General features: G+C 44.2%; 1 protein-coding gene across 3 annotated transcripts in view; it reads right to left on the minus strand.

The window, feature by feature from the left end:
* Positions 1-5,051: 5,051 nt before the first annotated feature.
* RNF24 (ring finger protein 24) overlaps positions 5,052-13,488 on the minus strand; it is an 85,889-nt gene continuing 77,452 nt past the window's right edge. For 2 of the 3 annotated variants that reach the window (XM_047771551.1, XM_047771550.1), the window contains 2 exons: positions 6,862-6,941; positions 5,052-5,878 (listed from right to left, as the gene is read on the minus strand). In XM_047771551.1, coding sequence (XP_047627507.1) covers positions 5,740-5,878; positions 6,862-6,941 — 219 coding nt within the window. In that variant the 3' untranslated portion in view covers positions 5,052-5,739. Of the gene's footprint in view, positions 6,205-6,861; positions 6,942-13,488 lie in introns of all 3 variants that reach the window. The other variant, XM_047771552.1, reaches the window with a different exon arrangement.

Consider the following 13,488-nt stretch of genomic DNA (forward strand, 5'->3'; position numbering starts at 1 on the left):
CAAGCTTCTCTATTTTCCTTGTAGTCCCAATCAAATGGAAGCACATTCCATGGCACACTGGAGTGGAACCTTTGTTAATTTTATCTGCTAAAGGAGTATGACCCAGCATTTTCCAGTTATCAGCTGCAGACTTCACCAGAATTTAGACACATTCATCTCCTTTACTCAGATTCCTGAATGCTAATATTAAAGTCTCTTAAGGTTCATCCAATGACAGAAGGATGGAATTTCACAAACAATTCCTTTTCAAGTTTCAGGTCGGGCCCCAAAGTTATACTTTTGATCCAGGGAGGCCCCGGGCTTCTAACTCTGGCATTACAGCAGGGAGATGGGTGGGGACTGAGAGGCACAGACGTGGCCCCTCCTCCCAAGGGCTGCCTGGAGGAAGCACTTTTAACTTTGATCTGCAGGGGCAAAAGTGAATCTCCGCGCCCCCCCCCCCCCCAAGAAACTATTGGTGGGATAATTTCTGTTGAAAAAATGTTGGGCAAGGAGAAAATTCTACGGGAACATTTTCTATTTAGTTTGTGCATAAGAATAGCGAGAGAAAGGGAGGTTCATGAATGTGAACATGGACATTCAGGCATATCTGCTGTAAATTCTGAGGCAGCTGACCACCTATTTGCTTAGCAATGTCTGAGACATCTACCCCACAAGACACAGGATGCCTTGGCCTTCAGTTACTGCTACTTCTCAAACCCCTGTCTTAAAAACACGGGAGCCTGCCTAGGAAACGGTGACAGCTGAAGCCAGGTGTCCTGCTGGCCTCTTGGTCCTCCTTGGAAGTGGCCAAGACTGGAGGGTTGGGGTGGAGCTGCAGCCTGTCCAGTCCCCTGCAGGAGCTGTTGGACTGTGCTGTCACTTTTGGCTGGGGAGCCTGCTCTTGAGTGTGCTGTCACGGACTCAGGCTGGAAACTGGTTGTGCTCATTATTTGGGCAACTATGGTTAGGGTGTCAGGGAGGGTCTGTATCTGTATAGAAAACTAGAATTTCAGCATGCTTCAGTTAGTGGAAAATAGGCCTTAGGCAGAATGGGTGTGATTAAAAAAATTCCCCTAATACTGGGCTCACCTTTTACAGACATTCTGACTTCTGGGATGGTCCTTCCCACAAGAACAGAACTGTTCCTTGAATATACTTGTCCGGTATCATATAAGTAGAAAGAAAAAAAAATTATACACACACATATAAGTTGATTCTTGAACAACATGGGTTTGAACTGAGCAGGTCCACTTACATGTGGATTTTTTTCAATAAATACTTTCCATACGATCTGAAGTTGGCTGAATCCATAGAATCAGAACCATCAATACAGAGAGCTGACTGTAGAGTTATGTGTAGGCTGTACAGGGGGTGTTGTTCAAGGGTCAGCTGTATACATACACATACGTACCTACACACACACGTGCATCTGCTTGTATATGCATAAAGGGTCTCTGGAAGGCTCCACAAGTAGCAACTAATAGTGGGTGCTCAAGAGGTGAGAAGCTTGGCTTGCTGGAGATCAGGGATGCAAGGAAGACTTAATTGTTTATGATTTGTGAACCACATGAAGGGATTACCTATTTAAAAAATTAAGGAGTGGAGTTCCCGTCGAGGCTCAGTGGTTAACGAATCCGACTAGGAACCATGAGGTTGCAGGTTTGATCCCTGGCCTTGCCCAGTGGGTTGAGGATCCAGCGTTGCCATGAGCTATGGTGTAGGTGGCAGCTTGGATCCCACGTTGCTGTGGCTGTGGTGTGGGCTGGTGGCTACAGCTCCGATTAGACCCCTAGCCTGGGAACTTCCATATGCTGCAGGAGCAGCCCTAGAAATGGCAAAAAGACAAAAAAAAAAAAAAAAAAATTAAGGAGTATTCAGCCCTGAGCAACCAAGTCAGGGAGCACCATGGGCACAGGTACATGGAAGTGACTAAGTAAGATCAAGAGGGGAAAGGGAAGGGAACCAGGTGAACTGGGACTCTGGGGAGGGCACATACATCTCAGGAGGTTCTCTTGAGGCTGTTTTGCCAGGACAACAGAGGAGCCCCATGTGGCCACTGTGATGATGTCACCTTGTAGCACCAGCACCCATGACCGAGGCCTGCTGTCTGCCAGGCTCTGGACATGGTAGCCAATCCCCATAAGAGCCGGTAGGGATGCCCCTCTAGAGTCCCTGGGCGGCAGATAAGTAAACAGGCTTTGAGAGGCTAACGTGTGGGAAGGCACATGGCTAGTGAGTGGCAAGGCAGTGAATGATTCACATCAATCTGAATGCCTTTTCTGCCCAGAGCTCTGGGGGTGCCTCCCTGTGTACATTTCATAATTCCCAGAAAGCCTCTCAGAAAAAAATTACTGCAGTCATTCACAGTAGTTGAGCAGAGTAGGATCAGGCCATGAAGATGAACAGACTTTGGAATGGGGCTGTGGAGGGGAACAGGGCCCGAGGTCATTCCTGTGATGGATCTGAGGGGCTATGCACTGGTGAAGGGACCTCTGTCAAGAACAGGGTGTTTGGCCATGGTATGAGATCCCCTGTACCTTCAGCCTGGACCTCTCCATGGGCCACCTGCTCCCATCTGGCTATTACTGTTTTGTCCTATTCCTTGCCTGGGGCCTTAGCTACTAGGGATAGGCCTAACCAAATCACTGTGACAAAGGACAGCAGCAGATAACTAGTGTCTTATGCTACTCAACTAGGAACAAGTCAGGCTGGTATTGCTCCCTGTTCCTAAAGCCACCTGAATTCAGCTGTATCCCTAGTAACAACTAGATAATGACTTAGCCACCTATGGAGTCCAGTTAGGGCCGAGTTCTGTTCCACTACCCCGAAGCACACAAACAACACCCAATCTCTGAGCCGTTTAAGATACATCAAGACCAAGTTAAAAAAAAAAATCACGTTACCAACCAGTAGCCCAGAGTACTCACATGTCTACAGATTAAAAAAGGTCAGCAACTCATGGAGACAGATTTGGACAGGGCAGCCTCACTGGTTTAACGGTGAGGTGTGAGCCTGATCAAAGAGTTAGTAAGGGATCCTTAACTCATTCTCTAAATAAAAATTCAGATAGGAGATTTAACCTTGCCCTTCACAAAAAGCTGTGATTTTAATTAGAATTAAAAGAAGACGTAAATTAAGCCCTGGCCATTTCCAGTTACATCAGAGCGGCACAGGGAAGTCTTGGAGGAGAATCTGGATATGTGGAGCAAGTGCATTCACGTTGTGTCACTAAGAGTCAAGAACTACTTCAAGTGACACTGGTCATGCTGCAGTAGAAGGACACCAAGCCATGAAGGGAAAATGACTACAAGCAGAGAGCTCACTCTTCAGCACTCCAGCATCCAACCCCACCTTAGTGGAAGAACTATGTTTTAAAAAGCCCTCCATGTTCACAAGTGTTGAGGTCATACGGTAAAGCAGACCCGTGATGGCGCCTCGTGGAGAGCACACAGCATTCTAAAGGCTGGGCTTTGTGCCTTTGGTCCAGTGCAAGGCACCAACCACCTCAATGTGGCTTGAGCTGTGACACGGTGAGCTGAACTAATTTGTCTCCCTACAAATACAGGACTTTATGAGGCTGCCTCCTTGGCACTGACACACAGGGATGGAAAAAGGCTGTAACCAAAAGGCTATAACCCTCCAAAAGCTGTGAGATGAAATAATCTGCAGTATAGAACACAACAATTCCTCTTTTGAAGGAAAAATATCTTTTTCTTATTGGAACCCCATAGCAAAGAGGTGACATTTGTCCCAGAGCCATGAGGTGAAAATGGTGAGTGTTGGCTATTAATGAGGTTAGTCCAGAAACAAGCCTACTTCTGACACCGGTCACCGAAAACATTTCACTGTAAACTGGGTGCTTTGCAGCATTCAACTCTATTGTGCTACAAACAGAGAATGCAGAAACAGAGGGTGAAAGTAGGAGTGTACAAATAGTTCTTTTCATGGGTGCCAAACAGGCTAAGGCTTTCATATAAAAATATTCCACACTTCTCTTGCCCTGTTTAAAGAAGCAGTCCAGTTGGCATACCACGAATAGGTTACACATAAGGGTACAGCCAATTCTGACCAACTGGATTTGTAATTTTCCAAACTGGATTCTGACCAGCAATTTTCTAGGCTAATGGGAATTTTCCTCCTCAACTGAGCCCAGCCACCTGAGCCAAGGACAGGTTCCCTCTCCCATTCTAAGATGGTAGAAGCTGGATTCCAAAAAAATTTCTGGAGACATGCCATGAACAGAGTAGCAAAGCCTCCTCCACCCTCTCTCCATATCATGCAGGCTCTATTTCCAGTGTGAAACTCCCCTACTCACACCTGCGTTTGGAGCAGAGGCAGAGCTGGCGATGAGGATTCCATCCCTATGATGGAAGGAAGTGATGAGCAGGGCTGTGGAAAAGAACTTTATATCTGACCCAAAGCTGCTTCACAGAGCTAACTTATACAACAGTCACAAATCCTACTGGACTCTTGAGTCAATTCTAGGAAAACTGGACAGAAAGAGCCAAAGAGCAGCATGCATTTTTCTCCTATAAAGACACTTTCAATTATCACAAGTCTGAACACTGAGGCACGCACTGATGGCGAATAGCCCTGCAGGAGCTTCCTGAAATGATTTACAATTTCAAGTGGATCCCTGGCTTCAGAATGACATAGGGATCTTATTTGGGATACTTTAAATTGTTAAAAAGTCAACCACAGGCATTTTGCTGAGTAGAAATAGAGACAGGACTAGAGAGGGAGGAGAAGAGGGAAGGATGGGGAGAGGCAAGGGGGGCCGCATCCTCCCCTCAGCCCGGCAGGACCTGGAGGACTGGTCATTGTCAGAAAGATGCTCCTCTTCGGAGCCATGTGAGGGGCTCAGAGCAGCTCCCCACAGAGGCAGCGGGCCAAGACCAGCAGCTATGCTGGAGCCATACTGCATGTGTGGGGATGTGGGCAGCACCCCGAGGCGTTTGGGTCACACGGGGACAGCAGGGGCTCAGAGACCCACCCCCTGCTGGGGCTCCTAATGGCGCTTGGCTGTGCCTCATTGGTGAGTAGGAGGGGGAATAAGAGGAAATGGCTTCTGACCAGACCTTTCCAAGCACATCTAATGTTTTTAGCTTAGACGATCTGATAAGCAAGTGTTGTGACCTCGAGGGAGAACTGGCGGCGAGGGGTACTGCTGTTCTGTTGTAACCAAAGCCCTTGGGTTCCAAGATGGCCTTATCAAAGGAACATAACGTGAAAAGCCTTGTTGGCACTGCACCCAGTTGTTCTTGGGCTGAGGTAACCGCTGTTTTCCCTTGGCTCAGGGGCTGCCGGGAGAGTCTGCTGCTGCAAAGGCATGCACGGTCTGCATAGAAGCTCATCTGTCCACAGGGTGGGGGTGGCTTTAAAGACTTTCCCTCAGTTTCCTTCTCTAACACTTGTGATTATCTTCCCTTCTGGTTGATAAAGATTCACCTTGACATGGAGATCAATGTCTGGGAGACAGAGTGTATGGAGTTAGCAAGAGACCCTCATGAAGTTTCTAGAGCCAAACCAGCAGGCTCATCCACTCCTCTTCTCTTGGCATGGGGTAGTGTCAGAGTACTTTGGTTGTCCCAGACCCACAAGTCTGGGTCCCCAGATTAGCTAGCCCAAGAGTTCTTTATGAGAAAAAGGAAGTGGCAGCTGATGCCCCAGGCAGAGCAGCCAACACAGAGACCGCTTGTGTTCCTCCTGGCTCCATGCGGATGTTGGATCCTGCAACAGTTTGATTCAAGTGGTGAGCTATACAATGTTCTCTGCCCCAGGGAGGGGCCCCTGTGGGGGTCCACGGTCCTCCTTACTGTGCAACTGGGCCAGCTGAAGAACTGGCATGTTGCACAGTGGACATACTTTGCGAACCTCCAGCCACTTAATAAGGCACCTGCAGAACAAGACACCACAAGAAGGAAGACGTCAGTCCCATGCTCATGGCACCCCCTGCCCTCATGCCTCACATGTTGAACACATCTGTGGCCCAGAGTTGGGGACTGGGGTGAACGGCCAGGTCCCAAAGAGCTCTATGACTGCGTGGAGAATGCATTTCACCCTCTGGGGGATCCAGAAACTCCAACCTTCTGAAAGGTGAAACTAAGAAGCCACAGTGAGCATGCTATACCTCAGTCATCCATGACTTCTTAAAGAATGAAGTACACTGAGGAGGGTGGTGGGAAGGAGGCGGAATAAAGTTTTCTAATACAAATACAAAACCTAAAATCGAAAGAGAAGGGGGAATATTAAATATGTCTGTAGGGAGGGGGAGGAGATGGTCCCACAGTACTATTCAGACTTATTTTGATTTAAAATAACTATGGCTTTGATTAAAGTAAGTTTTAAGGAGGAGTTCCCATTGTGGCTCAGCAGTATGTACCCGACTAGTATCCATGAGGACGAAGGTTCAATCCCTGGCCTTGTGGATGCAGCTTGGATCCCTCTTTGCTGTGGCTGTGGCACAGACGGGCAGCTGTAGCTCCGATTCGACCCCTAGCCTGGGAACTTCCACATGCCACAGGTGCAGCCCTAAAAAGACAAACAAAACAAAACACCAAAAAGGAAAATAAGTTTTAGGGAATGAAAACTCATTGGAAAGTTCTGGTTAAAAAGTTCTTTATAGCCTGGCTCCAAGGAGATGTGGGCTTGTCTGGCTCCCTGCCTGAAGTCCTGCTGTGGTAGTTATGTTCCACCACCCAGGTTCCTCCTAATGTCACACACACATACACACCACACCTGTAGGGTGTTTTCAGCTTTCTGCATTATAAACCAATCATAAAGCCATGAAGCTTGTCTGCACTGCCCCAAACCCACAAGTGAATTGGTCGATATGCCTTAAACTCAGGTCCCCTTAAATAATTCCACACCAATACTCACTTTCTGTGGAAGGCATGCTTACATGGACATATCCCCAACTCATCTCGAGGCTTGAAGTCTTCTAGACACACTGCACAGAGCTGAAAGACAAATTCACAGATGTGGCAGAATATCTGCTAAGTACTCTCCCAGGCCAATGTAAAGTGCAGGCGCCTGAGGCCCAGCCATTTGAAGGGACTTCCAACATCTCTCAAGTCTTTACGTGAAAGAAACAGGCAAGGTCTTCTGAAGAAGAGTCTCCTGCTTTTCCTGTCACGTGTCTTCAAGATGGAGGGCAAATGGGAGAAGACAGAAAGCAAGAGGCAGCCTCCTTTACTTCAGGGCATCAGCAGAATCTGACTTAGGTGAGTCTCACCAGACAGACTGAACATAATATAATTTTCTGTGCTGTGCCAAGGGGCTGACTTACTGCAGGGGATGTTCTGCCTGCTCAGCACAGGGTCCTGGAGGGACTATTAACACCACCGGCACCATCTCCTTTCTCTGGTTTTCGAAATGTGAAAACTATAAACCAGGGCACAGCCTGTGGGTAATATGCTGTTAGTAGTTCCTGGGGCCCCTTACTTTGACACTATTCTGTCAGTGTCTGTGCCATATAAAAAGCTATTCAAGAGTCACTGAATTTAAACTTATGAAAATGTGCAGATGGGGCTAGGACTATTCTGACAGGTTGCAGGCTCCACTGCTTGGAAAGAAGCCTTCTTCATACCCAGATGCTGGGTTTCAACAACTACTTTCTGGGCACTTACCAGTACGCAGGGACACCAAGTATCATCCCACTTACTCACTTTACAGATGGGGAAACAGAAACTCAGAGCAGTAACCACGTTGCCTGAGGCCATGCAGTTGATGAGTGGCCAGGCCTGGCTGGGGGCCCATGTCTGTTACACTTCTGTCTGCCCAAAGCTTGAACTCCTCCTTGCTTGCTTCCCCTCCATCTCCAGGGATCCTGGTTCAACTGTCACCATTTCTTGTCCAGACTGCTGACCTGCCTCCCTGTCACCTGTTTCTTAACCTGTAACATGTAACCCAGTATTCCTAGGTTATGTGACAGGACAAGAGGCCAGTGCTATGACTGTTGGTTTTCCATCTCCCATTCTCTAGGGAGCTCACAGGGCCTTGTGTATATCACAGACAAGATCTTCGCAAGAAGGAAGACAGATAACTGTCTTAGCAGATTTGGCATTACTGATGAGACAGCGGGAGAGCAGGGAGGAAGGCACAACAGATGGCTGGCCTTGGCTTGGACACTTCTGCCATCAGGAGGCCTTTCAGACTCTGTCCCTTCCTCTGTAAAGTGAGGAGACCATGTGCCCCCACCCCCCTGCCTGGGACTGTCATCAGCTTAGGTTCGGAGCAGACCTGAGGAGGCAGTAAGGCAGTTTACTAATACCAGTTATTCTTATTCATGTTTAAATTTCAATTTTCAAGCCCATTTTTGTTTTCTGGAGGAAAGTTAAGAACGAGCTGTGGGTAAAGATGAGAAACCAGCAGTTCCAGCCTTGGGATGATCTTTTTGGGCCTCAGCTTCCCATCTGTAAAGGGGGAATGATGTTCCCACTTCTTAGACTGTATAAACAGGTCCTCTGGCCTTAAACACCCAGCTTCCCTCCCCGCACAGCTTTCTGAAACAGGGTGAGGACTGTTGGCTCTGCCCTGTTGAGATTCAGTGCTGATGCTACCAAAGGGCAAGAAGTTGGATGAACCACTCATTTTTATTTGGTTATTTTTCCGGAATCCAAAATTAGATTTGTAGGTTTTCAAATGGAGTTACTATTAATGGCTATTAGGTTCTTACTAAACAAATTCTAAAACCATAGTCACCAGAAATAAAAACCCCAAGATAAATTCTGACATGGTAAGTGCTACGTGGTAAGGTGACCAAAAGCCAAGGGCAAGCACAAAAAGAAAAGCCTTGGATCTGACTTCTTAGAATTTCCCTCAGGGCCAAGCTAATTTTACAAATTAATACAGATTATATTTTGCAAATGAGCTATACTTTCCAGTATTTCAACAAGATTGCTTCTCTCATTCCTTTTAAAAAAATGGATATAATTAATACAATTTTTGCTCCTGTAAAGCATACAATTCAGCAGCCTTTCATATATTCAGAGTTGTATAACCATCACCACTATCTAGCTGCAGAATGTTTTCACTGCTTGCCCCAAAAGTCCCTAAAAGCAGTCATTCCTCATTCCATCTTCTCCCCTAGCAACCACTAATCAACTTCCTGTCTTGATAGATTTATCTATTCTAGTCATTTCAAAATGGAATGGAATCATGAAAGGGTATCATACAATTTGTGGTGGTCTTTTGTGGCAGTCTTCTTTTATCTAGAATGACACCTTAAAGCTTCATCCATGTTGTATCATGAATCAGTACTTTTTTTTTTTTTTTTTTGCCACACCTGTGGCATGCAGAAGTTCCCAGGCCAGGGATTGAACCCACGCCACAGCTGCAGTGACAATGACAAATCCTTAACCTGCTAAGCCATCAGGGAACTCCAATACTTCATTTTTTGATTACAGCCATCCCCAATGGTGTGAGGTGTTTTCGCACTAGGGGTTTGATTTGCATTTCCCTAATGACTAATGATATTGTGCTTATTGGCCATTTATATATCATTTTTGGAGAAATGTCTTTTCAAATTCTTTGTCAATTTTTTAGTTGGATAATTCTTCTTTATATTATTCAGTTGTAAGAGTTCTTTTTTAAAAAATGTTATTCCCCTCCCCCCTTTGGTAAACATGAATTTGTTTTTTTACGTCTATGAGTCTATTTCTGTGTAAATAAGCTCTTTGAATCATTTTTTTTTGGATTTCACATGTAAGCAATATCATATGATATTTGTCTTTGTCTGACTTACTTTCCTTAGTATAATAATAGGTCCATCCATGAAGCTGCAAATGGCATGATTTCATTCTTTTTAATGGCTGAGTAATATTCCATTGTTTTATATATATATATATATATATATATATATATATATATATAAAACACACTGCATTTTCTTCATCCATTCATCTGTTGATGGCCACTTAGTTTGCTTCCATGTCTTGGCTATCATACATAGTACTGCTATGAACACTGCAGTTCATGTATCATTTCAAATTATGTAGGGTTGTAGGATCATATAGTAGCTCTATTTTTAGTTTTTTAAGGAACATCCACACTGTTCTCTGTGGTAGCTGTACCAATTTGCACTACCACCAACAGTGGAGGAGGGTTCCCTTTTCTCCATGCCTCCTTCAGCATTTCTTATTTGTAGACTTATTAATGATGGCTAATCTGACTGGTGTGTAGTGGTACCTCATAATTTTGATTTGCATTTCTATAGTAATTAGTGATGTTCAGCATTTTTTCATATGCCTATTTGCCATCTGTATGTCTTCTTTGGAGAAATGTCTATTTAGGTCTTCTGCCCATTTTTTGGCTGGGTTGTTATTTTATGTTGAGTTATATGAGTTGTTTGTATATTTTGTTGGTTGCATTGTTTGCAAACATTTTTTCTCATTCCAAAGGCTGTCTTTTCATTTTTTAATGGTTTCCTTTGCTGTACAAAAGCTTGTAAATTTGATTAGGTCATATTTTAAAAATTTCATTAAAATTTTTTTTATTATAGTTGATTTACATTGCTTTGTCAATCTCTGCTATACAGCAAAGTGACCCAGTCATACATCTATACACACACTCTCTTTCTCATATTACCTTTTATCATGTTCCATCACAAGTGACTGGACATAGTTCCCTGTGCTATACAGAAGGATTTCATTGTCTATTCTATCCATTCCTTTTTTTTTTTTTTTTTTTTTAAGGGCTGCACTTGTGCACCTGCAGCATATGGAAGTTCCTAGGCTAGGGGTCTAATCAGAGCTGTAACTGCCGGCCTACACCACAGCCACAGCAAAGCGGAATCTGACCTAAACCAAAGCTCATGGCAATGCTGAATCCTTAACCTATTGAGGCAGGCCAGGGATCAAACCTGTATCCTCATGGATACTAGTTGGGTTTGTTATTGCTGAGCCACAATAGGAACTAGGAACTCCTGCCTATCCATTCTTTTCTTTTTTTTTTAACACAATTTTATTGCATTTATAGTTGCACAATGATCATCACAACCCAATTTTAAAGCATTTTCATCCCAAACCCCCAGCCTATCCCTCCACCCCCACCCTGTTTCCTTTGGAAACTGTAAGTTTTTCAAAGTTTGTGAGTCAGTATCTGTTATGCAAAGAAGTCCACTGTGTCCTTTATTTTAAATTCCACCTGTAAGTGATAGCATTTGATGTTGGTGTCTCACTGTCTGACTGACTTCACTTAGCATGATAATTTCTAGGTCCATCCATGTTGCTGCAAATGCCGTTATTTCTTCCCTTTTAGTGGCTGAATAATATTCCATTGCATGTATGTACATCTTCTTTATCCACTCCTCTGTCAATGGACATTTAGGTTTTCTCCATGTCTTGGCTATTGCAAATAGTGCTGCAATGAACATACGGGTGCATGTATCTTTTTGAATGAAAGTTTTGTCTGGATATATGCCCAGAAGTGGGATTGATGGGTCATATGGTAGTTCAATATTTAATTTTCTGGGGAACCTCCATACTGTTTTCCATAGTGGTTGTACCAGTTTACATTTCCACCAATAGTACAGGAGGGTTGCCGTTTTTCCACACCTTCTCCAGCATTTGCTATTCCTAGTCTTATTAATGGTGGCCATTCTGACTGGCGTGTAGTGGTCAAAACTACACTATAGTTTTGATTTGCATTTCTTTAGTAATTAGTGATGTTGAGCATCTTTCATTTGCCTATTGGTCATCTGTATGTCTTCTTTGGAGAAATATCTATTTAGGTCTTCTGCCCATTTTTTGATTGGGTTGTTTGCTTTTGTTGTAGTTGAGGTATATGAGTTGTTTATATATTTTGCAGATTATGTCCTTATTGGTTGCATCATTTGCAAATATTTTTTCCCATTCCAAAGGCTGTCTTTTCTTTTTTTCTTTTTTTCTTTTTTTTGCCTTTTTGCTATTTCTTGGGCTGCTCCTGGGGCATATGGAGGTTCCCAGGATAGGGGTCTAATCGGAGCTGTAGCCACCGGCCTACGCCAGAGCCACAGCAACGCAGGATCCGAGCCGCGTCTGCGACCTACACCACAGCTCACGGCAACGCCGGATCGTTAACCCACTGAGCAAGGGCAGGGATCGAACTTGCAACCTCATGGTTCCTAGTCGGATTCGTTAACCACTGCGCCACGACGGGAACTCCTTTTCATTTTTTAATGGTTCCCTTTGCTGTGAAAATCTTGTAAGTTTGATTAGGTCCCATTAAAAAAATTTTTGTTTTTATTTCTATTGCCTTGGGAGACTGACCTAAGAAGACTTTTGTACTGTTTATGTCAGATGTTGTTTTGTTTATGTTCTCTTCTAGGAGTTTTATGGTGTCTTGTCTTATTTTTAAGTCCTTAAGCCATTTTGAATTTATTTTTGTGCATGATGTGAGGGTGGTATTCTAGTTTCATTGATTTACATGCAGCTGTCCAGTTGTGCCCACACCACTTGCTGAAGAGTCTTTTTCCTGTTTTATATTCTTGCCTCCTCTGTCGAAGATTAATTGACCATAGGTGTCTGGGGTTATTTCTGGGGTCTCTATTCTGTTCCATTGATCTGTATGTCTGTTTTTGTACCAGTACCACACTGTATTGATTACTGTAGCTTTGTAATATTGTCTGAAGATTGGGAGAGTTATACCTCTTGCTTTTTTTTATTTTGTCTGTTTTCCCCTCAGAATTGTTTTGGCAATTCTGGGTCTTTTAATACGGCTCCATATAAATTTTGGATTATTTGTTCTAGTTCTGTGAAAGATGTCATAGGTAACTTGATAGGAATCACATTAAATCTGTAGTTTGCTTTGGGCAGTATGGCCATTTTAACATTATTATTTCTTTTAATCCAGGAGCATGGGATATCTTTCCATTTCTTTGAATCCTCTTTACTTTCCTTGATTAGTGTTTTACAGTTCTCAGCTTGTAAGTCTTTCACCTCCTTGGTCAGGTTTATTCCTAGGTATTTAATTTTCTATCACGGCTTAGTGGAAAAGAATCTGACTAGCATCCTTGAGGACACAGGTTTGATGCCTGGCCTTGCTCAGTGGGTTAAGGATCCGGTGTTGCATAACCTGTGGTATAGGTCACAGACATGGCTCGGATCTGGCGTTGCTGTAGCTGTGGTGTAGGCCAGTGGCTACAGCTCCTACTCAACCCCTAGCCCAGGAATTTTCATATGCCGAGGGTGTGGCCCTAAAAAGACCAAAAAAAAAAAAAAGAAAAAAAAAGAATTTTGGGGGTGTGTGATTTTAAAAGGTTTTATTTTTAAATATTCTTTTAAATATTTCATTGGTAGCATACAGAAATGGAACCAATTTTTCTTTTTTTTTTTTTTTTGGTCTTTTTGCTATTTCTTTGGGCTGCTTCCGCGGCACATGGAGGTTCCCAGGCTAGGGTTCTAATCGGAGCTGCAGCCACCCAGAGTCACAGCAACGCGGGATCCGAGCCGCGTCTGCAACCCACACCACAGCTCATGGCAACGCCGGATCGTTAACTCACTGAGCAAGGGCAGGGACCGAACCCGC

The sequence above is a fragment of the Phacochoerus africanus genome, chromosome 3, assembly GCF_016906955.1.
Source record: "Phacochoerus africanus isolate WHEZ1 chromosome 3, ROS_Pafr_v1, whole genome shotgun sequence".
Classification (NCBI taxonomy): Eukaryota; Metazoa; Chordata; class Mammalia; order Artiodactyla; family Suidae; genus Phacochoerus; species Phacochoerus africanus.